Source organism: Euwallacea fornicatus, chromosome 17 (assembly GCF_040115645.1).
Source record: "Euwallacea fornicatus isolate EFF26 chromosome 17, ASM4011564v1, whole genome shotgun sequence".
Classification (NCBI taxonomy): domain Eukaryota; kingdom Metazoa; phylum Arthropoda; class Insecta; order Coleoptera; family Curculionidae; genus Euwallacea; species Euwallacea fornicatus.
The window spans coordinates 619,368-643,940 of NC_089557.1; the positions used below are offsets into that span (position 1 = coordinate 619,368).

General features: G+C 49.9%; 1 protein-coding gene across 4 annotated transcripts in view; it reads right to left on the reverse strand.

The window, feature by feature from the left end:
• Positions 1-24,573, reverse strand: part of LOC136344550 (protein spitz-like) — a 33,834-nt gene that overhangs the window by 4,187 nt on the left and 5,074 nt on the right. For 2 of the 4 annotated variants that reach the window (XM_066292105.1, XM_066292104.1), the window contains exons 3-4: positions 12,428-12,541; positions 7,172-7,273 (exon numbers count right to left, since the gene is read on the reverse strand). In XM_066292105.1, the coding sequence (XP_066148202.1) occupies positions 7,172-7,273; positions 12,428-12,530 (205 nt within the window). In that variant the 5' untranslated portion in view covers positions 12,531-12,541. Of the gene's footprint in view, positions 1-7,171; positions 7,274-12,427; positions 12,542-16,035; positions 16,394-24,573 lie in introns of those variants that run through there. The other 2 variants (XM_066292103.1, XM_066292106.1) reach the window with 2 other exon arrangements.

Sequence of the window (24,573 nt, forward strand, 5' to 3'; positions counted from 1 at the left end):
AATCTTACCCTGCTCCAGTTACTGAGTGATAAAGATGAAGAACTGCGGTGGAGCGAGGCCCGCACGGCTTATCGCGAGGGAGTTTTTGCGCGGATATTTGCCACTTTCGGGCCCCCCCCGCCGAAAAGGGCGAATTAAAGGTGGGCTCCTCCATTGTGAATTTTGAAATTTCCCGTTCACGTGCGCTCGGGCCACGCTGCCGCCACGAAACGTCTCTTTTTAGGGAAAGTTCCAATTAATCGAACCTATTTCAAAGCCCGAATAATTTATTAACGTTGATTATGGGTCATTATCTGACAGGCCATCTGGTTACTAAATTTTCAATCACATAATGCGGGCAAATTTTTTTACAGGTTTCTTGAATTATTTAAGACGGGGATGAATATGCCTGGATGGTCTCGCGTGAGTTTTTGCCCTCCAATTGTTTGTTTGGCCGGATGGATCGGTGTCGAGCGCGTGGTCGCACCATTAGGCTTACGAAAAATGCAGAAGTAATAAAGACCACTTTAGATCAAGCGTAAATCTTCGGATGCCACTTGGTGGTTCGCTTCGCCGAAGGCGGCAATTGAAGGGGGAAACGGCCCGGCAGCGCCGAATTTCTCCTAAGTGGCCGCGATTACAGTTTTCTTTCGGCCGAAAAGTGCCGATGCGAACCGTCTAAGTTCCACCGTCGCATTGTTGGTGCCGGTCCAGAGCGTGGTTCTTCGTCTTTTTCCAATTGCGCCTGATGAACGAGGAGGGGGCTCGCTCGCGAGATGTGACGTGTCCATTCGACGAAGCGGACAGTTTGCATGGAGGTGAACGCCGAAGGGGACGGCGAACGTCGGAGGGGAAAAAAAAAACAATTTGGGACGAACCCGCAGGTTCCCGGGACGTCCCGTTCGATTCGTGAGCGCACGGGCGACAATCGGCACCGAACACGTGACGATCGCCGAACGTCCTCTCCCCGAGAGCCACGTTCGCCGGCCGTCACTCTCGGTCCCCCGTGCTCGCACCCGGTGGTCCGCGCCCCAAAACATTCCACACCGATTTCGACAAAAAGAAAACCGCGTCGGCGATATATCTGGCCGGACGATCTCGACCATCGGCCGAGCGCCCCATAAATTCCGCGGGCCCAGCTCTTAATTAGATCCCTGGTATACCCCGAAATCGGGCACGCGAAATTTAAATTCCTCCGGCAGTTTTAACACCACCTTAATTTTACAAGAGATGGCGACGGGGATAATGCTTAGGTGGTACCGTCCCCGGGGGATGACCAAAAAAAGTTTATCGACCGCGACCGAACAAAACACGATAGTCGCATTAAGCGGTCACTGGGACTCGGTCAGGTGCCGAAAAGGCGCTGGCCCGCTTAATTGGCCGATTCGAGGTGACACCCGATAAGCATCTGGTCATGGCTAGTTTAACGATTTGATATGGGACTCCTCCCAAGACATTCGGACTACCGACTGACTATCGATACATGCGAACAATGAAATAAGATCCACGCCAATTAAACTTCATGCTAAATAATCGGAGCAGGGTCGTCTTTACGGTTGGTGGACGGCGGAACGACCTGCTCTGACCCCTGTGGAGAATTCCCGCTAAGCTCTTCCTGGTGCTCGCACGCATTCACGCAATTCCCAGGAGGAACACCTCTATTTTATCGCTCAATTCTCGCCGAAGACACGTCATTGCTGCGTTCTAGACGCGTCGGTCTCTCGCCCGATAAGGCCGTGGCAGTAAATAATTGCTTAAATTAGTTTACCTGTCACCTTATTTGAATATAATAAGAAGCGGAGGGAAAAAAGCGTCCGGCTTGTCGTACCGCATCACGGGCAGTACCCTCGTGGTTCAGGTGATTCTCAGTTTTGATGCGCGCTCTTCACCGCAAGTCGCTGCGGAAACACGATTCAAGTAGCTACGATTAAGGACGTCTGGAAGCGAACGTGCGCTCTCCCTCGGCGCGCCACTGACTTACGCCCGAGTTAACTGTAATCTTTTCCGAGAATTAGGTAACCGCGACCCGAAGCACTCCACGGGCTCAGGGGCGGCCGACCGATTTCCGCAGGAGGGACATGCCTCGAACGCCCCCCCCCCCCTTGCTGCTGCTGCTGCCGCCGCGCGCCCCTGACCATCGTCGATTCGGCCTGTTGCAATTCGAATTTTTCAATTTCTTCTCCCGCGTTACGTAACATGCACTCTTCGGTGCTGTTTTTCTGCGACGTCACCGCGGCCTTAATCGATACCTCATTAAGTGGGTAAAAAACCCATCTGTCGCCGCATCCCAAAGATTGGGGCCCGCCATCGTGATCGCCGCGCCACTTACGGAAGAAGAAGGGAGAAGAAAAAAACTAAAAAAAAAAAAAAAAAAAAAAAAACTAGCGAAATTGGGTTTGTTGCCATTATTAAAATAAAAGTCAATTTGGACGGTGCCAGATGTCCTATACGGGGCCCTCGCTTAGGCCTTATGCCGACGTTGCGTCTGTCCTGTGGCGCAAACACCAATAATCGGAAATCGTTCCGACGACAATCGATGGGAATGCTTAATGGCCCCATCGGGCGAACCGCCCGTGGAATGTTCGGATTTCTATTGATTGCAAATGCAAGTCCCCGATTAGTCATGTGCGATTGCGATTGCTTAATAAGCCATGGGAACCCGCTGGTGGCTGAAATGGGTCGAACCAGATTCCTCTCCTCGCACGGTACTTTTTCGGCGCACCTTTACGCAGCGTGCTGAATTTTTCGTCTTCGATCGCCGCCCCCGTCGACGACCGCGACCCATATGGGTCTGGGCGCCCGAAATGTCCCTGAAAACGAAACTATAACCGCTCAATATCTGCCCGAATAACAATCAGCTAGAATCGAGATAAATATCGAGTCGATCCTTCGTCGAATTGTCATGGAAACAAGCCGTCGCTGCTGTCATTAATATGATTATTTTTCGGGGAGTGGTACCGCCTAATCGATTTCCTTTCACACACACACACACACACACTTCGTGTCGGTGCCAGTTTCGGTTAAATTGGTTGGCGTCTTGGTTCGTTCGAATGTACTGGAAACACCCCCCCGGCGGGTCTGCGGGTGGGTTTGTCCAACTTGCGCTGCTTTTGATGAAAAGCGCGCCCGGACGCGTACAAATAAACTCCTACGTCTCGGGACACGACACGGGCCTGAAGACGGCAACCGCCTGACAACAGATCCGGAGACGGACTCCTCCCATGGCCCTGGCATGGCTCCAGACGATCCCGACTGGGAATCTCAGACACTCGGAATCGCGCGTGGACTGTCCCCGACGGACGAACGTAGTCCCGTGTCCGGTGGCACAGCGGGAACGACGTCTTATTCAAAATCCGAGATTGGGGACGTGAAGGCTGCAACTCGTCGAAGCGAGGGCTCGCTCCCGGACGCCCCCCCCCCCTTCCCCCAAGGGGGAGGACGAACGTCATTTCCCTAATCGAAGACGCGAAATATTCAAATGTCTCTATGAAGGAGAGCACGTTGACGGACAAATCCGCGGCTATTTTCGCTAATCGTCTGGAACGACATCGATGCCGTTTTCGTCGGGACGCCGTCCTTGCCCCCGAAATAGCCCAGACGCCGGAAGAACCGGCATATCGTCCGGCATTCCCGACGTCGGCGTCGCGGCGAGGCGAAAGTCCCAGGGAGCGGTACCAAAATCGAGTCGGCTCAAACAAGTTGCCGGCGCCAGAAATGCGGGGCGCGAAGGGGGCGAGGGAGGGTGGGCGGCAGGGGACAGGGGGGGGTCGTTATCGGGCCGGCGATCTCGCGAATTTCGGCCCTTATGCGATGGCGGCACGCATTTGTGCCGTTGAACCCTTCCGCCGGCGGCTTTCATTGCGTGATGCACGGCCTGACACGACCGCCTCGAATTCCCTCCAGGATTCGGTCGCACGCGCGAAGACTTACTTTTTTTCCACCTCCGGTCCCTCTTTCCAATGCAAACCGGCATTTGCATAATAATGCGGTAACACAGAAAGGCCCTCCGGGGATTAAATCTGGTCGTCGCGGAGGTCAGAGTTCTTCCAAATAGGTTGGGAGGCACGGGATCGCGTTGGGACGCGCGCGAGGAGGGCGACGGGGCCGGGACCAATTCGAACGGGCACGCACCGCGTCGCCTGTCGACCCGTAGGGCGCCGCCAGGAGGAACCAGTCCCGACTTCGAGGGGCTGACGAGAGCGACGGGTGCGCCATTTCGATCTTGACCCAGTTACGTCGTTTTCGCCGTACCCTTCTCAATTGCCCGCCCCCGAGTCCCCGCGGGTTTCGGGACGATCTACGGCGTCCACGGACGGCACGACTCTCGCGCATCAACTGATTTGGACGATCGAAAGGGCGGCGACGATGGAGTGCCGCCGCCGGGACCCTGGGACAATGCACGGGCTGATTTTTTTCCTTCGAAACTAAATGTCCCAAAATAAAAAACCAAAATAATGCCGCCACTGGACGCCCGGTGTTCACGTGGAAACTCTTCTTAAGTCCCCGTGATTGGTCGGTCGTATACCACGTCGACGGTCGCGGGAAATGTCTGAAATTGATGTGAAACTAACGCGCCGCGACCGGGTAAATGGATTTACAGAGACCATTAAGAAAACTAAATACCATTAAACTTAGACCATCGCGACTCGAAATCCTCATCGACCCTCCAATGTCGCTCCCGTTGGTTGCAACCCGCGGCCCTTTGACGGCAGTCCCTCGTGCTGGCACTACTACCATTAGGGAACGGCCATCGAGCGCCGCAATACTGGTACCAGATTGACAATCTCCAGAGCGTTTCGACACCGTGCAAACTTTCTGGCTACTTTCTCCAATAGACTCTTGACAAGTACGGCCGCTCTAGATGGCACCGTGCACGCTCCGTCCTCGTTCATTACGCACCCAGGAGAAGAGAGAGACGCGCGGGAGATCGTCAAGGAGATTGGGGGGAACGGATAATTTGCACGACGCAGCGCGCAACTATTCCTTCGCTTTTCTGCGACTGACCAGATATTGAGGAAAACGTCAGGTTTTCCTCTCGCGCGGGCGAATCGATCACGGGAAATCGCCCGCTCGTCTGCCGAGTACCGTCTCGCAATTTCTTCTCCTACAGCGTGTCTGATGGTGTCTGCATTGCAGGCGTCTCTCTCGTTGCCGATGCATCGGATTAAATTGAATAACCGAATCAGAGTTGGTAGAGGAATCGTGCGAATTCGAACGGGGCACGCCATACCAATGCCAATCGGACCAGAGCGATCTCAGACCGAGCAATTCGAACTCGCGGAGCATAAATTTATAAAGTATAATGCGTACCGTTAGAAAGGTTATTTATAATATAATGTAATAATTAGCTTTTTATGCGCATATAATAAATCGGGGCCCGCTCGAGTACCCAGCCGAGTACCGCCGTGTAAAACCAGACTGCTCCGTTGTCAGAGTTCGTCTTGCGGGCAACTTGGCAATGTGCCGTGGGTACCTATGCAACTGTTTGTTGTATTATTGCAGCCAAGCAACAAACAATGGAAAGTACTGGGCAGCACCTGTGCCGCGGCGGTCACGTACAAGTCCATTGAAGGTAGTACCGATTACGTGTCTGTATTCGACCATTGACAGGTTGGCATTTTTTTTTTTTTTCATTCCTTTCGCTCAACTGATAAGGGATAATAAACGTTACCGCCCGAATTGGCACGTTTTGGATGTTCGCCGCGGTTCTACCTGTGGCGACGGGAGAAAAAGAGTAACCCACAGTTGAGACGTCCCAAAACGAAATGAGCATAATTTATAGCCCCCCTACAAGCCGATATCGCCAAACAATTAAGCCGTAATTTGTTCGGCGTATCTCGAGAACCTTTTTTTTTTCTTTTTTTTTTTAATAGCCGGGAACCCATAATGTGTCAGAAATCATTACCTCTTTGCCCATAATTTACCGACGAGTTTCGGAGGTTTATTATTGCTCCCGGGACCACCGCGGCAATCGTTGGTACGCACGCATATCTAATCGGATTCCTTTCACAACCGGAACCACTTTTTCCTCGCTCTCTCGGGAAAACAGATCGGACGGGAAACGGAGGGGGGCGGGGAAAAAAGTGACCATTTACGTGGATTAATCGCGGCTGTTAATCGTGCAATTGCGAACCCTTCGCAGACGCCAGGGGGGCGTTCGAAATTCGCCTGCGTACGCGAATGTACATGTCTCCCCTCCGCCCCGCGTCAAATTGACCCGTGGCAAACGAGAAAAAACTTGTGCCTATTTAACGATTTAGATCTGACCTACTAAAAGATATTTCATTTTAAATGGTTATCGATTAACAAATTACTAGATTTTATTTGAATAAATTGTTGCAGTTCGCGAGACACCCAATCGGCGGTGAAATTTACTGCCCCCTCGTAAATTACCTTTCGCCCCCTAGTGATTTACTATCCCCGACATTTGTCGGCACCACCTAAAGGCGAACCAAAGGAAAAGTGTGGGCTCGGTAATAATAGAGGCGCTAGAACCAAAGCTTTTTCTTCTTTAAATTGAACCTTTTCTCACGAGGGGGTGGAGCCCTCGGGGGCTGCCACCCGTGCGACGTCTCTATTCTTCGGAAATGAGCCGGAAAAATTGGAATAAACAAACAAACATAAATAATCCTCGACGGAGGATAATGTCTGGAATAAAGCATCGGAAAAACTCGAAATTAATGGACTCTAATAAATTAAACGAAACGCGCCGTGACGGGGAAAATAAATTAACAAAGACCATTACGAAAGCTAAATACCATTAAATTCAGACCAACACGATTTGAGCCCGATTTTCCTTATCGCGCCTCCAATTTTATTAGCATTGGTCGGATTTGTGTTACATAACGAGGCATTTACAGATCGAACTAACGCCGTGCAAATTGTCCGTTTCCTCCGGGGAAAACGTCAGATCTAGATTAACGCGGTCACTCTAGATGGCACTGCGCCCGCCCCGTCTTCGCTTATTAGGAGGCAATAAAAATGACATAAGACGCTCTGGAGCAGCGTCAATGAAGTTGCGGGAACGGGCAATTTACATGATGTTGCGTTGTCAACGGGTATTCCGTACGAACGCCTGGGCGAAGGGGAGGGGGGAGGAAGTTCGGGGATTAAATTTGACGTGGACGTCAGACGACGTCACGTCCTGCTATTGTCAGAGGCGGTTCGTTCGCCAACGAAAACGGATACTTACCGACTATATTAACTAAAGCTGCAACTAAGACTACTTGTAAGACTAAAAACTGCCAAGGAGGCGGGTACTTTTTACGGCTCGATATCGTCGTTCGTCTCCTTCCTGCAACAAGAAAAATATGACAAAATCGATGCGTGCAACTACTTAGCGTAAACTATTTTTATGGCGTTTCCCTCGGAAAATGGCGAAGATTTACGGCCGGAAACTTTTCGACTCGGATAAGAAAAAATGGGGGAAAAGGGCGCCGTCGGCCGCTCTTTTTCAGGATGTTTCGGCTATTTCACCGACAAACGTGGCGAGCGAGCGAGTTCGTTGAACTAAATATAATTAAACCGAACACATTTACTACAACTAATTTTAGAGTGCTATCGCCTAATTAGCGTTTAGCGTGGCTGCGACGGAACGCGGGCAGCGACAAGTCCCTATTTCAGGTAGCATAAACCCGAGACCCGTGGAAGCCCTTCGCGAGGACCCGAAATCCCTGCGGTTTGGAAAGTACGGGGGACAACAATGTAGTTATGAGGAGCCGGCGGGGCGGCGAGGGGGCGCCGTAACTCAACCCCTGAAATTGCGCCGGGTGCACTATAAGCGTGCGGAGTAGCACGTCTCTATTATGTTTATTTAATTGAAAAGATATTTAGCCATGCACTTCAGATTTAACTCAATCAAGGTTATATTTAACTCTAGAATTAACGTTAATAAACATGAGCCAGGTTACTTAGTTGCGGATTGGCAGATCGTACGGAAAGGAAATAATCTCGTAATTAGACTCATTAACAAAAACGCGCATTGCAGATATTTCTAATATACTATTAAGGCATAATTGCGAAAAAGCAACGTTGCACAATTGGCCTGGGAGCCGCGTCACCCAGTGGTGACGAACTTTTGTCTAATTATGGGAACTACCAGTACCGGGGCATAAATATGGGCTATTGGGCCAACCGGCGCGAGAGACAATCGCAAAAACTCGAGTTCAAATGGGCTCTCGGGCCGTTACGTTCATTAAGGCGCTCGCACGAGCGTACCCCCCCGAAACGATTCGGCTAATTAGTGGTGCCCTTAATTAGTTGTGGGCTGCGGGGTTGCGTCGGAAATAGATTCGCGACCCGGCCGAATGGGGTCGCTATCGACATTAATTGGTATTTGCGTAAACCGATTCGGCGCGGCGGCAAACAATTGGTCGTCGCCCATGTCGAAACGTTTCCAATTATGGGAAAATCGGTACGAAATTTTCCACTTCGCGACGTTTATCTCCCCGCGATTTGTGCAAATATTGATGATGCTTTTAAACTGTTGTAAAATCGTTTCTCAATAACCATTCCCAACCCGGAATTAAGCGCTGAAAGCCGACGGTAAAGGCCTACCTACTATTTTCACAGTCGAGTAAGCTCTCCCAACGATTAAATGCAAATCGTTCATGGGAGCAATTATGGAAGACATATGTTCCGTGGCCATTTCGTACGTACTTTCTTTGAACCGGCCGCATCCCGGCGTTGCGTAATCGGCCACTTGACTCAGGTCTGTTCGTTAAACTCGTGCGGCAAAAACGACACGAACCGCGGAATCGCCTGCGAACCACCAACGGCGCCCTCCCATTGGGCAAAAATTCGAACGTACCCATCTCACTCTGAATTTCAACCAATTAACCTCTTACGTAGGAAATTGATTTGATTAAGCTCGGCGCATGTAAAAGTCGGCACTTACCCATATTTACATTGAGTAATAAACACACGATGCAAATTTAATTAATTATGCGCGCGGCCTTTTATATCCGGTACGGGCTTTTTTCCTTACCATTATGATCGCAGAAAAAATCCCATGGTCTGTGAGTTTTATAGAATAAAGCTCGCGATTATTATTAGAAATCCATTGATCGACGTATTAATTGCCCAGATTTAAAAGTCGAGTTAAGAGTTTGTTTATGCAGATGTTCGGTTTCGGCAATAACAATTCGGTTAGCGGCGGAAAAGCGGACGTTTGGCCTTTGGAGTTGCGCCCCACGTGACACCTACGCCGACGCCGATTCGGTAGGAGGCCTCTGGCAAGTCCGCACTAATGTAGGTAGAGAGGTGTGCGCTTAACAACCTTAACAAGTGTAGGAACATTAGCAACCGCGTACGGGGAATGCGCCCTAATAAACAATGACACATCTTGTCAGCGGCAACGTCCCGATCCATTGGCCGAACTTGAACGCGCGAACTGCCAATCCCCTTCGCGTCGCACGGGGCTACCTGTCTTTGTTTACAACGCGGCGCTTGACAGAGAGGTAAAACGTCAGCCGACATAGGTAACTCGATGGGTGACGTTTCGCATTGCGGGAACGCACAGTTTGCACGGAAGTTCGCAAATCGACGTGCACGCACGCACTCTCCAACGAGGCGCGCGAATTTTCCAAAATTAACGACAGAAGTTTTTTTTTTAATTCATTTTTTTTTTTTTTTTTAATATTTCGGGGGAACGCGCAGGAGCGCGCGTCTAGGAGACGCGAGTGCGAAGATTGTTCTTCACACCGACGCCGCATGTAAAATTTATGCGACAATGTAAGGCACCCAAAGCCGCTCAGAGAGATTCATTCAACTGTCTGTAATTGAATGAGCGCTAATTTCAATATGCAAAACACACAAATCCCATTAGCAAACAAAAACATCTAAATAAGTGTGTCAAACAATGGTGAAATGATTCAGCCACTGCGGATCAGTGACCGATTTAGACGGATCCGTTTCCTACGGCCTTGTGCCACCCAAAAATCACATTATTAAGCAACGTTGCATCACAACCATCGATTCTAATTAATGGCCGGTTTTTTAAACTTGATTTGTGGCCGCGATTACGGCCGGGGAAGGAAATATCGTGCCCGAAGCACATTTATTTTCTACTCGGCTTAAATCCCGCAATCCGCATTGAAAACAACCGTCCATATATTTTCCTTTCAGGTTGCAGCAGTTAAGGATAATTTTTCAATGGAAAGAATGGATAGATCTTCTTTTTTTTTTCCCCCGCTCGGGCTAGGTGTTGATTGACGTCGCCGGCACGCCGAAGTTTTCGTCCGCGTTTCTCGTCGTCCGGCCCTGTAAGGAGAGCCCACGCACCTTGCCGATTTAGCCCAACTCGACTTCCTTTTCAATAATAAGGAAGCTCCCAATTTTCTGCTATTTTCCTAGCGACTTTTCCACAATAATTGTTATGTTTACTACGCGAGGGCTCGCGTTTGGGAGAAACACGGCGCAACTCGTTGTTTATTGCAGTGTGTAGCAGCAACAACGGTAAGTGCGAAAACGCTGGTCATCTTCAAGAGGCGACCTTGCCTTTGGCGAGGTGGACCGGTCGATGATTATGATGGCCGCCACCCACTGAGACCCGAAGAATTCCTCATCCGCAAAAATTTGATTATCGCTTTCCATTGCTACTTAATGACATTAAAACCGCATTAAGGACATTAACAGACATTAGTCTACAGTTAGTTGTTTCACGAAGAAATTCGGAGATAATTGAATATTAATTAGTTTCTTAAAGGCTTTAGTGGACTTGTTGCGGATATAGAACGGCAAAAATGCCTCCGAATTGACACGCGGTATACATTGCCAATGGCCTTATCTATCTTCTTTGTTCATGGAACATCTCCATCGGATGTTAGTATTTCGGTCCGGCCTAAAATAGTCCCAGACACGACTCGATGAATGAGACGGTCTAAAAGCGTCAATGAATGTCCCCTTTTGCATTTAATGTTATGTATTTATCAAGAGATATCTCATGCGTGTGTCGCGCTGATGCTCAATAAACTCGGAACGTAAAAATAGCCCATATGGGAGAAATTCGGCCGAACGACGAATTTTGACAAGTCCCAAGTGAGAACCACGAGTAGACCTGTTACGCCCTCGCTTCCGTCGGAATTCGAGGCACGCAGCCGTTAGTCAGGTCCTTATCGGCCGTCGTTTGTTTTTCCCAAATTCCGTTAATTAAATATTCACACCAACTCAAATGGCGCGGCTCGTTTAGATAAGATAAAGCGAAGAGAGTAACGAAGGCCTACGACCGGGGGGGAGTGCCAGAAAAGGTATCAGGAAGAGAGCAATAAGTCGAACGTTCGGTGGAAACTAGCGAAGGCGCCTTCGGGCCCGAGAGCTCGCCCGTTTTTGCGGCACTCTCTGAGCGGCGCAAAAAATGATCGCTTCGCCAAAATCGAAAACAGCGATCGCCGACTCGATACACCGTGCACGTTGTCTGCTCCCCTCGATGAAAGCCTAACCCCCGATATTAAACTCACCACTGCAGATGGCGCTACTCGAGCTTCGCCTTTTATGTTACGTGCAATTACAAAAGAATGGAAGACGTTTTGGACCAAGGCATCAATGAGCAGAGCGAGATGACGGGAACAGACAATACGCACGATGTCGCAAACGGAGTCTTATCCCCGACCACCTCCGCCGATCGTGGTGAAACGGAACGAGCTGAGGAAATGAAGGAATGCGTCTCTTTCTCTGAACTATATACATATATATATGTATATATATATATTAAAAAAAAAAACAATTTTCCTTATACAGACCGGTCGACATTTTATGAGAAACCTCGCCTCGGTGGCATGCAAAGGCAGACAAACTCCGACCGAATGAAGCAGGGAAAAAATCGAAGTCTTTTATAGACGAAGAGGCAGAAAAAACAATCGGCAATTAAAACGTGGGAAACGTCTGCAAATATTTTAATTACGAGCGCAATAAACTGCACGATAATTTTATGGCATTATGCGGTAATTGCGATTTTATGTCTGGCGTGTCACTCGGAACGATAAAGTCCCCGTGCCCGAGCAACGAATAGTGCTCGCACGGAACCGAATCCGGACGGCACGCAGGCCCAACACTTTCTGCCCAAGCGATCCCCCGAATTAGACTTATCGAGGAAGAAAAAAAAGAAAAGAAAAGAAAAGAAAAGAAAAAAAAGAGAGAGAGAGAGAGAGAGAGAGAGAGAGAGAGAGAGAGAGAGAAACAACCGCAGTCAATGTGGTACTAAAAGCACAACAATCGCGGTGAATTTTAAGCAGAGAAAGTTCCCGTTTCTTGTGCGGACACGTCCCTGATTCGATTACATTACGAAGAGAACTTTGGCCGACCGTTCCCGTATGGGACATTGGTCGATACTGCAACAACGTGAGACCGCAGGAATGCGCACCTGTTGCTATCTGCACCCGCTTTCGATGTTGCAATTTGCATTTGCGCCATTGCGCATTTCGCAAATTGCACCTTGGGGTTGAGTACTTACCGGAGAATCTGGCTAGGAAACGGTAGAAAGGGGTAGCGAGGGGGGCAAGGAGGCTGCGCGGAAACGTCAGGCTCCGCGTGCCCTCCCAGGGCTGATTGCCCATCACGTAGGCCTCTGGAAAAGAAAAAAATAAAGGAAAACTAACACTCAACTCTACATCGGAATGGTTGAAGGAAACCTCGAACGGCGCTCTCTCGGTTCGCGTGTGTCTTTAAAAAACCAGGCGGTGCATTAAACTTTGCAAGACATAAATGGATAAAGTATGGGAACTGAAGCGTTTAGGCTTTGAACAAAGTTACGTGCGAACCGTCCAAGATCAACTGCCGATAATTTTTTTCCAGATTTGCATTCCTATTCATATCTAGTGTAACGAGGAGCTGAAGCGACGGCTTCTCTCCCGCTCTCCACCGCCCATTTCTAATTGATCGTCTGCGGAATTCGTGCCCCGCGAACGGGAATCGTCGTTAACCATCGAAAGCAATTTGTCAACGTAATTGACGTTGCACCCCACTGCATAAGAATGAAAGATTATACGCTGCGTCGGGGGGGTGGATCGGATCGGCGGAGGTCTAATGGAAAACGTCGGAGACTCGCCCCAGGTGCACCGGGAGTCCCGGGTTTCGCGATCATCGGGCGGCGATCGGAAAATTTGACGTTTTCGCACCAACGGAGGAAACGTCGATAGCGAGGAGAACTACTCCGCGGTGGCGACGCCTCCGGGTGGTCCTGCATTCCGTCTCCAAACCGTGCGACTCCCGACGGGATTCTGGAACGGACAGAGGCGTCCCGCGTGGGTTTCGGCGCGATCCGCGGGGGAACGACGGGTCAAGTTGAACGCTGACGCGGACGTCCGTTCGGAGGCGAGAAGGTTTCGCCTTTCACGGGCGGGGTACCGAGGATCTGACGCGAAATTGAAACTGCGTTTTTTCGGGGGGAAACATTGTGTAAATATTATTTTTCTTTGACCCACATCTGCCGCCTCTTCCTCCATCGATGATTACTGCGGTTGCGAACTGGAACGTTGCACCGCAATGACGCACACACCGCACGCACTATCGTCTTAAGTAAACTGCGCTCGTATCAATTAAAATAAAGTTTCCTTCTACATTCCTAATTATTAACAACAACAACAACAACAACAACAATAATAATAATAATAATAATAATAATAATAATAATAATACTAAGGAGAAGAAGAAGAAGAATGTCGATTTTTATGTAATAAACACGCTGCGGTGGTATTCCGCATGCACCGTACAAAAATGATGCGCTCAGGTATCCATTAATCCAATTACGAACTAGCTGGTGCTCATTAAACGCACACGTGTATTAACTATGTACTAATAGTAGGTCGATGCGTTGTTAAAGGGCAGACAAAGATGAGGATATGTGTCAATTAACCCGGTTTGACCTCTCCCAGGAACCGAACACGTCCAAGAAGTGCCTACGCCGCCGACTACGACTAACAGTCGAACGCCCTGTACACGGTTACACACTATATAATACGTAAATGCGCACTCCGGTTTATGAAGTGGTACCGAGAGTGGTACTCCGGTGCACCGGTTTCGTTTGTAGTACGCGTCTGTGTGTTTGAACCTGCCGCCAACCATCAGTTGTTATCGTTTTCCCATAGCCTTGGCCCACGGCGCCCATTTCTCTTATTTTCGATTCGTTGCGGTACTAAAATGGTACTAAAACCTATTTACGTGCGGCTTTTCAACACACAAGCGACAAGAGTGAAATTTTTGACACCTTTTATTGCAATTAGCGCTCGGTGGTGCCGCGGTACCACCCCCCCTCCTCCTCCTCCACCGCCTCCTTACTCAAACCGAATCCGATTAAGACTATTTACAATGTAGTAATACATCACCACGGCGTGTGGGATTGTTACATGGCACTCACTGTCAAGTCAACGCTTGTACGGTAGTTCCAAAACAAGTGAGTACTTGACTTAATAACAAGCTAATAATAAACGGTTATTCTACCATTTTTTTTTTGCAATAAAGAACGCAATAGGTGTTAATTGCGGTGCTTGCGCAAGATCTGCGAAACCTATATTGTGGCATTGGAGTCATTCGGATTTAATGGTACCGACGCAGTTATGTGGCACTCTCCGAAAATTGCGCAAAATTTCACTTTGTGCAAAGACAACCGCGTTAAATCGCGACGTTTTCGCCCTTTGCGCCACCGACCGAAAACGACGGAACACCCTGTGTGTGTGTGTGTCCGCGTACCTCCGGCCGCCGCGAACCGCGAGCAGCGAGGCGCACAGCTTCGTATCCGTTCCCGTCCGCCTTTGGCCGGCCGAAGCAGATCGTCTCAGGCGACACGCCCTGTATATTTTTGTGTTCTTAGGGGCGAGAACCGCACCGGCATCTCCGGACGCGTCTCCTCCCGCGGTTTTTGCGAGTCGGAGGCGCGAGCCTCGCATTTCGAGCCCGCAAGGTCTGACTCGTCTCTCGGCCGGCGAAGGGGTCTTCGATGCAACACCCCGTATATTCGAAGACTGCGAGGCGCGGATCCGTGCCGCCGCCTCCTGTCCCCGTTCAGCCCCCCGAGAGGAAATCCGCATTTTGACGCCCTTTCGCCGCGCCACGGCGCCGTCGGCACGTCACTTTTCGGGATATTCTCTAATTGAGATTCACCTGGAGCGGCCAACGTATCAGTCGACGCCGGAGTTATGTTACCATCTGCGAATTGCGAGCTGACGTCTCATTCTCTACGCGTTTCGTCCAGGAATCACCTCCCGGACGTCGTTTCCTCGGGCCCCGATCGAGTTCGAACCTCCACCGCGACCTCCGCCTATCGAATCGGGGGGAAAAAACGCAACAGAAACCACTGGGAAACGGCAATTTCCGTTTGGGATGAAGTCGCCTCGGGTGCCCCCCATCTCCGGTCGTCCGTCTACGAACGGAGGTGGAGGACGGTGGAACCAGAAATAGCAAATCAACTTTGCGGATTTATTGAATTTAAGGCGACGTTGACGAACTTAAGGCGACGTTTAACCCAATTAACAGCCTTTATTAACCCGGAGGTGAACGGAATCGTCTATAAATGAACATTTATTATTATTATTATTATTTATTTTTTTTTTTTGGGGAAGGGAATAAGCCGATCTGCATGGATGGGGAGAAAGAGTCTTTTTGTGGGAACTCGAGGAGACCTGCGGACCATTAAGTAACCGGACACAACTAGCCGAAAATGATCCGAACAGAATTCCGTTTAGGCCCTACAGCCACGGCCGGATCTCACGCTCTGGCCCGAACTGAACCTTTTTTTTTTATTATTATTATTTTTTTTAATTAATTTTTTTAAATAATTCGAGGAATCCGACGTGATCCATTTGCACCTGAAATGAGCGGAATCGAACGTCATCCTGATCCACTGATAAAAGCGATATTTCCGGACGTTCTCCGTGCCCGTGGCTGCTCTTCATCGCGCATTGCTCGCAACATAAACAACAACAACCTCATGGGCATTTTTACGGCCTAAAACGTCCGAACCAGAACCCAAAGGAATTCGTTTCTCTACTACGACATTATTAAAAGAACACACACAAACTTAACTCAACTGACCACCCACACATGCATAAGATCGTGTCTACATACGTGGTCCGAAAGGCCTTCTTGCGTATTCCTTTTCACGGGGCATAATTCACGTCAGATTCCGGCATTTCTTCCTGAAATCCTCACTTTTGACACGAGTCCGCAACCCTGCCATCATGGTTCACCCATCAACCACCCGAGACCGACCGCCGCGGTCGGACCCCATAGGAATCGCCGGAAGAAAATCACACGAACTCGGGAGGTCCAGCTGAGGCACCGTTAACGCCGCGAGTTTGATGGAGAGACTTTTGGAAACTGAGTTTCTCTCGTTAACTTCTCGAGAAGTTTGAGTGGAAATGAGCGAGGGCGACGTGCATCCAACGCTACGGGCGACCGTCTCGCGACTAAAGTGAACGCGAACGAGACCGAAGCAGTCCGAGCACCTGAGAATTACCTGTTCGAGAGAGAGAAAGAGACTGACGGGGAGAGCGACGGAGAAACGGAGAGAGAGAGAAGAGAGGAATGGAAAGTGGGGACGAGGGGCTGTATTGGGGATTAGGCCTTAGTGGCGGCGATTAGTGTAAAGTTATTTGGTTTAGATGGATGATATCGGTTTTCTCATGACCAGAGGGAAAAATGGAGTTTTGCGACATTAGTTCCGGCTCGGGGTGACTCAATGTCGCTGAATTTCACGCGTCAGACGTGACGCACCGAGCTATGCTCTCCTTAAGGTTAATTGCTGACTGAAAGCAGTTTTTTCTATTACTAATAATGGGTGACGTCGCTAATTAAAATTGCAAATCGCAGATGGATTGGCGGGTGCGGAGAAAGTGCCCATGCGATGGGAGAAAAATCGAGGCGTTCCAATAACATTTTACGAAACCTCGGACGTGCGGGACGCCACTGGCCCCCCGACTTGAAACCGATTAACCACGCGTTTCGACGGGTTTTTCGAAAATTCGCGACGTTCCGAGACGCCCCTGGAAGCCGCCTCTCTGCGGGGAAAAGAGGCGGCGTCGCGCGAACCTGTCCTAATGGAAAAAGTTCAAATTTTCTCTTCCGCGATCGAGGTTTTCGTCATCGGTTCATCCATCTGGAAGGGCCGCCATCGGGGCCACTTCGAGTCGCCCGCCGCCACGTCACGCATCAATTTCGCCACGTTGTCCGGCGAATTTTGGTCCGTGCGCCGGCCCCCGTGGCTGTCAGAGTATCCGTCAAGTGTCAACAAATGAATAAATAAATGAATAAATAAATAAATAATAAAAAATGGCGGTACCAAGCTAATGAGAATTTTGAAAGTGTTTATGTTTTGCTGGTGGTCCCGGACTCCCGGCGAAAACCGACATTCAATTTGCTGTTGATCGCAGTCATTATGGCCGTTTCCTGGTAAAAAAAAAAATCCACCCATTCCCCAGCGCTGTGGTGGAAAGAATGCCAAGTTCGCATGTTCCTTATGGGATTTAAATTATTCGTCAGGCTATTACGTGACCCATTTTACTACAGTATCATAAAAAGCGAGCTTTTCACCAATGACTTATTCAGGGGCAGTTCAAAGACCTCCACCTCGATTATGAATTTCGTACGATTTTTTGATCGGAATCGTACGAAAAAAAACAACCCCTAAACCGCCGAGGAATTTCACCTTGGGCCCCAATTTATGTCCCCTGACAACAGAGCCCATAGATAGATAAAAGTACTTTCGGATAATTAGACAAGCAAACCGGAAAGTGCGTAAGTACCAGGAACCGTAGACGTCCCTCCGGGCTTTTGTGTCCTTTCACATGACCGATTCGTGAAAAAGGTCCTTTTTATGTCGCATTTAAAACGTACCGACGTTCATTGATCAACGAAAATATTCACACACCGGGTATAAGGTGCAGGAAGGAATGTCCATTCAATGGACACGAAACCGATTTCATTCGGGCAATCTAAATATTTTTCTAAGCATATTTGGATACTGACAGGGTAAAAGGAGTTAATCCCTGAAGGATCTAAAAATCGGCTTATTCCATGCCCACAACGTTATTTTCATATTTAATTGAAAAGGTTTTTGGGAAAGTTCCATTCGGGCCGGCATGAATGAACGTGGTATGCGCCGTACGTCACTAGGGGAGGTTATTAATATTAACGCACGAGGGCGAAACGATGGGTACGTCCCGCGAGCGTGGGTGCCAACCACGCGAGGGTGCCGAGGGACTTTCTAACTGGTTGAATTTTTGCTAAAAATCGAACAACTGAGCAAGCGCCGAATGCAAAGTCGAAACTCTAACGTCGACTTGGGTGGACAAAGTCACTGGACCGCGTAACGAGCTTGAGCTTTCAGCGCACGATTTCGCACGAAAGATGGAAGATCCGGCAATAATCATTTTCCAGATTAACGAAAAACCGTGACGCGCGGTGACGCCACGTTTCCACTTCGTTTGCGAAAACTGACGATTTCAACGATCGACCCGTCGGCGATGTTGCCACGCAGTGCGGGAAGTATGGACACGTTCGCCCGGGAAGATGGCCGACGAGGAAAACTTCTTGCGCGTCCGGTCACCGTCTCAGCTTTCCCTTTGATCCCGCGCCCTGCAATTTGCAACTTACCTAATCGCACGATTATAATTCGTAACCCAGATTCGGATGACCCAAAAAAACACGAAAAGCCCCCTCTGGCCGGCGCCACTTAATGTCCCCTTAGCAGATTGGATGATTGCACTTATGCATCGCTTTTGATTGCTAAATTGTCCCCATCAGGAAATGAGAGCTTTTGCGTTCGACGCATTAGTCAGCGGCACCCCAATTTTGGAAAAATCCCCGAAATAGAACGCGCAGGTGACCCGGTGACCCTCTCCCCGGCTTCCTGCTCCCGGGAGGAAGGGAGCAATTTATTCATCCTGCGGCCACCTGATGAGCATATGCGCTCCAAATATGTACGAGATTGGGGCTGTCTAAGGAGTAGATGGCGTCAAATTAATAAGCACAAATTGCCACGCCCGTGCTGACGCTATGGGATGGCGCGTCCCATATGGTACGGGCAGGTGGGACCGGGCACCCAGGCGTATCGAGATAACTAGATACCGATAGTGTTCTGGTAAGATTAGTGGTTTTTTTCTCTCTTTTCGGCTGACCCAATGAGGGTTCCTTTTCCAAGTTTCATCCTTCGCCTCCCACCGGGACCAATTTCATTGCTGTACATGAGGAAATCTCTCTTGAACCGACCTCGTTGTCCTCTCTCATGTGTGGGAAAGCAGTCACATTTAAATCCACGGCAATTACCGTTTGCTACTTAATTGCCTTTACCTCTAGTTGATACCGCACCATGTCGCTTTTAATATGATTCTTATTGTTAATTATTGACACTGTTTACCCCATTTCGTGCGTTAAAGGGAATCGACGGCAAATATCGCCCCTAAAAGTGTTCTCCCATAATAAATCCCTCCATCGGCGGTAGTTCCCAAAAAGCCAAACTAATTCTAAGATCGAATGTAAAAGCACGTACGATGACGTTTTCGGCCTCTAAAGCCCTTCCACTAAACAATGTCTTTTCACCTATTTCGAAAACTATTTATTGTCGGAGGGTTTTAGCATTTTTTTTCATTATATTGCCCCCGTCCAGGTGATAAAGGAACCTTTTGATGCCTCGTAGGAATTTCGCCCACCCCGAACGTGACATTTTTCCACCCCCGTGGCGGCCGCGATGGGCAGTCATCAGTTTTTTTTTTCCTATCATTAGGGAGGACCTGTGCGGCTTCCGAGAGAAAATCAAAAAGTGCGGTAAGGCACAAGGTGGGCCCACCAGGGCGTGGCCGCTCGTCACCTGCGCCACTGCGTTCCGGTCCGCCGCTCTCGGACGCCTCTGATTTCCCTTTAGAAAAACAAAGTAAAAGTGGCGGTAATTACGTGGAACAGGAACACATTCATACGTATACGTACACGGTAGAATTTAAAGCGAGTTCCACGTCTAGGGGTCGCCACGGCATATCGCGTGTTTTGGGCCGAGTCTAATAAAAATTTATGGCGACGTTCGCCCCCCAAATTCGCCCCCAGAATTATGTATTTAGGCCCTCGGGTGGGGGGAGGCAAAACAACCACTCGGAATCGGGCAATGAATATTCAATTTGGTTATGTAAGACGATTCGTGCCGGATGACGTATTTCTCGATGGAATGCACGTGAAATCTTCGACGTTCGAACTTCCTGCACGGTCTGGCAACGTTCCCGCCGGCGGGTGCCACCGATATGTGTCACAAACTTCGCCATTACAAAGAAGCGCGGAGCGCGCCGTTGCCGGATCAAATTCCCGAAGTATCGACCGTCACGGCGAATTCGGGCGTCGATAACAAAATGGCCGCCGGGCTCGGAGACCTCGGCAAAAGTCGGCCATTTTGTGTTACGCAACGAATCGCCCGTGACGACAATAATACGTGCGCCATTTTTGCGCGGAAGACAGGGACGCGCGAGGAACGAGTTTAGAGTGCCGCAGGAACGTTTGCGGAAAATCAAAAAATTGAAAATGATTTACGTCGGAAAAGGAGGCCGTAACGCAACTAGTTTCCTCCGAACGGGGGAGCGGCAAGTGCCCTTGGGCGATTTTAAATTTTGAGCCCCTCGAGTGGGCGCACAGACCAACGCTGCCCCGTTCGCGTCGGCCTCCCCTCCCGAGCATTCCAGATATCTCCCCCATCAAAATTCACTTTAAACGAGGAAATATGCTGCGCCCACATTTGACAAACATTCACGAGCCACTTGACACCAATAAATCACGGGGTGTCTCGTTGTCAAAATAAATAGTTTAAAGGCGCGCCGGCGCTTTCCTGCGGGACCACGTGCGCCTCTCTCGGGAAGGAACCCCACCAGGTGAGTGTTCGCACAACCAATTAAGTTCGGGTTGAAGAACCGGAGTGGTTCGCTGATTATCATCCATCGCGGCAAGAATTCCGAGTAATTTCCGATCAATTTGAGCCTAGGAAGCCATATAAAGACGTGGGGGCACGCGCCACGGGCTCGGTGTCCTGCTGCCGCGCCAGACCTGCACCCTGTTGACGAGGCGATATTAATTTAGAACTTGTACATAGGGCCGAAATGGCGTGTTTACACGTGCCACCAGCAAGACGACGGCAGCTGCGTCTCGATCTCGAATCAAGGTCAAAGGGCATCGTCTGGCGAACCACCTGGAGTCTCTTAACCGAAATTCACATCTCTCCAAGTAGTCGGAATATTTTCCCCTAATTTGCCTGTCACTGTCCATTGACGCATGCACCAATTATGCGCCACGTTAATACGATAATGCGATTTACCCCCTGCATGGGAGAACGACCCTATTTAAAGATTCAGGCCACAATGGCCTAATGCGTCCACCCCCGCATGAATTATTTCTTCTCCGTTTGAGCCTGTCAATACAGTTTACCGCTCAAACGTGGACAAACGCATTATAAGGTGCGTCGCAAGGGGTTGGTTGGACCATGGGGATGACAATAATAGAGCGCGATCTCTGGCTTGATGAACGCCGTTTGCGGGCGCAGAGCGGGGCGGGCGCTAGGACGCAGGAGAAAGATCGAAACCGGTTCGTGGGGCTTCTGCAGTTTGACAACGCCGTCTAGTCGGGTTGCTGTCAGTGTCTCTGACGAACGTCACCTTTCATGTGGCACCATCCTTTTCTGGCACATGCTCGGAAACCGAGCCGAGAGATGTGACGCACGTGGGTGTCAACTGCGGCCGTAATGCTTTACTGGTTTGGGGGGCAGCACCGGTTGACTTTATGTGATTTTAAAAAGGCGACCGCATGAACACAGTGGACCGCAATGGAAAGCCTCGCCGCAGGGCGGCGGTCCAGCGCTAAGGATTTTAATAGTGAAATTGGCATTTTTTAAACGTCAACAAATTTGCCAACGGGGGGGGCCGATGTCTGCATTTCGGCGTCCGAGTTTGTCAAAATGGCAACTTCTCGCGGTGCCTCGAAATAAAAAAAAAAAAAAAAAAACAGATTATTTGAGCGTCATTACAGGACGATTTTCCGCGGGTTGTCGTAACAGGAAGCGACCACCGCCGTAGGTGGTCCGGCACGCGCGCTTCCCGGGGGCAGATCAGCCCGATAACGGGCGTTACAGGTATCCATTACGTCGTTCGAACCTCCCCCCCCCGTCTCGAGGAAAACCCCGATTCGTGTCACCCCACGATCCCGCCCGCAGCGTCGCAGGACCGAGGTCAAAACCTCTCCCGAACTCAATTAAAAAATCCACGAAGCGTGCGAAATGGGCGCGGGCCGTAACGGCAACACGCACTGTTGCCATGTTTTTTCGATCTAATTGGCGCATTTCGATACGGCGAAAATTGCCCGAAATTAAGCATTATTAATCAGTTCGGTGCAGCGTAATTATATCGCCAGGTTGTTGGCTGCGACGATAAATCACGTGACCGTTGCCACGTTACCCGAAGAGGTACCCAATGCGGAGTGGTTCCGCGTTGTTAACGACGGTTGCCAAACACATATCGGGGGATGCAGGGCTGCGACAGCTGGCAGACGGTGGCAAATACACCTGCCCAAATATGAGATCCGTACGCGAGACCAAAGCACCCCGGCTGCCTCCTCCTCCTGCCTCCTTGCCCCGCCGCGCCATAAATCGCGACCTCTTTAAATAAGGTGAATGGGGCCCTTTGTTGGCGGCTCGCGCCCTTATAATTTGTACACGCACAATGGCCGCTTTGTCTTAGGCTTCGCCCCGTCTTGGTCCAAAGCGCTGCGAGCCCCGGCATTGTCCGCCGAGGGGATTACGAGCCCGGTGTCCCACATTCGGGGGGTAACAACCCAATTATTACGGTTGTTTGTCACCAGTTTCGACCATTGTCCATCCGGGGGCCGGATCGGAGTTATTGTTGCCGCATGAAATTCGATTTGAGCCTGCGATGCCGCGCCTGACGTTGCACGCGGGGCACCAGGACATATGGAATACACGTGGAGGGACGGGCGAGGGTGACTGTGCACGTCCACTTAATGAAGCAGGTATAAAACTTGAGTGCAAAAAAAGACACTTACGTGCGTTTGGGTATGCCACTGCTCCCCACTACAATGGATCGGCGAAGCTAGTTACGACATTTTATATGTACGCCACGAGGGCACATCGAGACCTGCGACAAAGACATACGTCATCGTTAATTTCCGCTGCGGCTCTTTTTGTACTTTGATCGAAAAATAAACAGTGTCTGTCGATTAAAACGCCCGGCCCCAGCTAAAAATACACCCCGATTTAGAGGTTCGTCCTTCGGGAGTGCATTGTTGGCGGCATGTGCGACGACACCTCAAAATCGGAAAAAAGACCGAAACCGCCCTCAAGAAGGTGCGAGCGATCGTCCACCGTGTCCGGACCGGACCGAGAGCGAAGGGGGGTGGATCGTCGAGATCGTCCGGAAGTCGCCCCCTCGAAACGTCGCAAATCGCTCAAGATCGAATTCGGACGATGTCGAATGGGAAGGTCGACGCAACTGGAAAATCCAGTCCGGAGCGACCCCAAGGTGCTCCGCTACTGCCTTCTTCTTTCTATCGCTCATATGACGCAAGGCTATATTCGCATAATTAAAAAACGCCATTTTTAGACCTTCCAACACCTTATTAATAGGGGTATCGGTGACATCACCCCTAGCAGAAATAAACCATTTCCCGGGAAACGGGGTTTGGTGCCTTTGCGCGGCGATTTCCATTCTTCTCGGAGTGGTTTGGAGAAAATTCGACGTGAACGTGTACGTTTCCGTAACCCGTTTTATCCATGGTCCCCCTGCAGGCCGAGCCGCGCGAGCCCCCCGAACCAGATCATTGCCGTCGCATTAGGGTCCGTGCGAAAATTTTCCCGATTTTTGTGAGGTTCCCTCGAGCTCGCGGCGAGCCGCTGAAAGCCCCGGCAAATTCGTGAACCACGACACTGTACGCCGACCAGTACCGCAACCATTGGGGTGGCGACCCAGGTAAACAATCTCGGGCAAAATGTAATTGCAAAACTAGAAAGTTTTTAAGCATTTTATTTCCACTGATTTGCAGGCTACGTCATTATCAACCCATTAAAAACCGCTTAATGGTTACCTTCACGGTTAGAAAATATCTCGGAAACAATCGAAAACCCATTTGCGCAGCATGGGTGAGGGTACTCCTGATAATTGCAAAAACTGGAATTTTCCAAGAATTTTCGATTCGCCACTGTCATCTCATCAAAAAACGCTTAATAATTGATGATTCGAAAATGTCTCCGAACCAACAGAAACGGTTCCAGCGTGGCGCGCTTGAAAGTCGGGACAATTCAACATTTGCTCCGAACGTCCCCCCGGCGTATACTCCCCATGCACACCCAGTATATTCAGTTCAAACGCAATTTTCCCCACTAAAGAGGCCACGCAGAGGGAAAAATCTGACGTAACATAAATCCCCACCTAAAGTACCACATTTCCGAGAGGGCGTTTATTTATAGGCCGCAGCACCCCCGCGGCGCATCTGTCGCTTCCCAACGCAAACACCGTCTCGGAAACTCGAGACTGTGGGCGGAAATGGTACTCTCGAATTGGCACAGGGCCCTCAACTACAGTACCAACACAATTCTTCGCCTTTAAGGGCAGCCCTGACCTTGCGGACAAA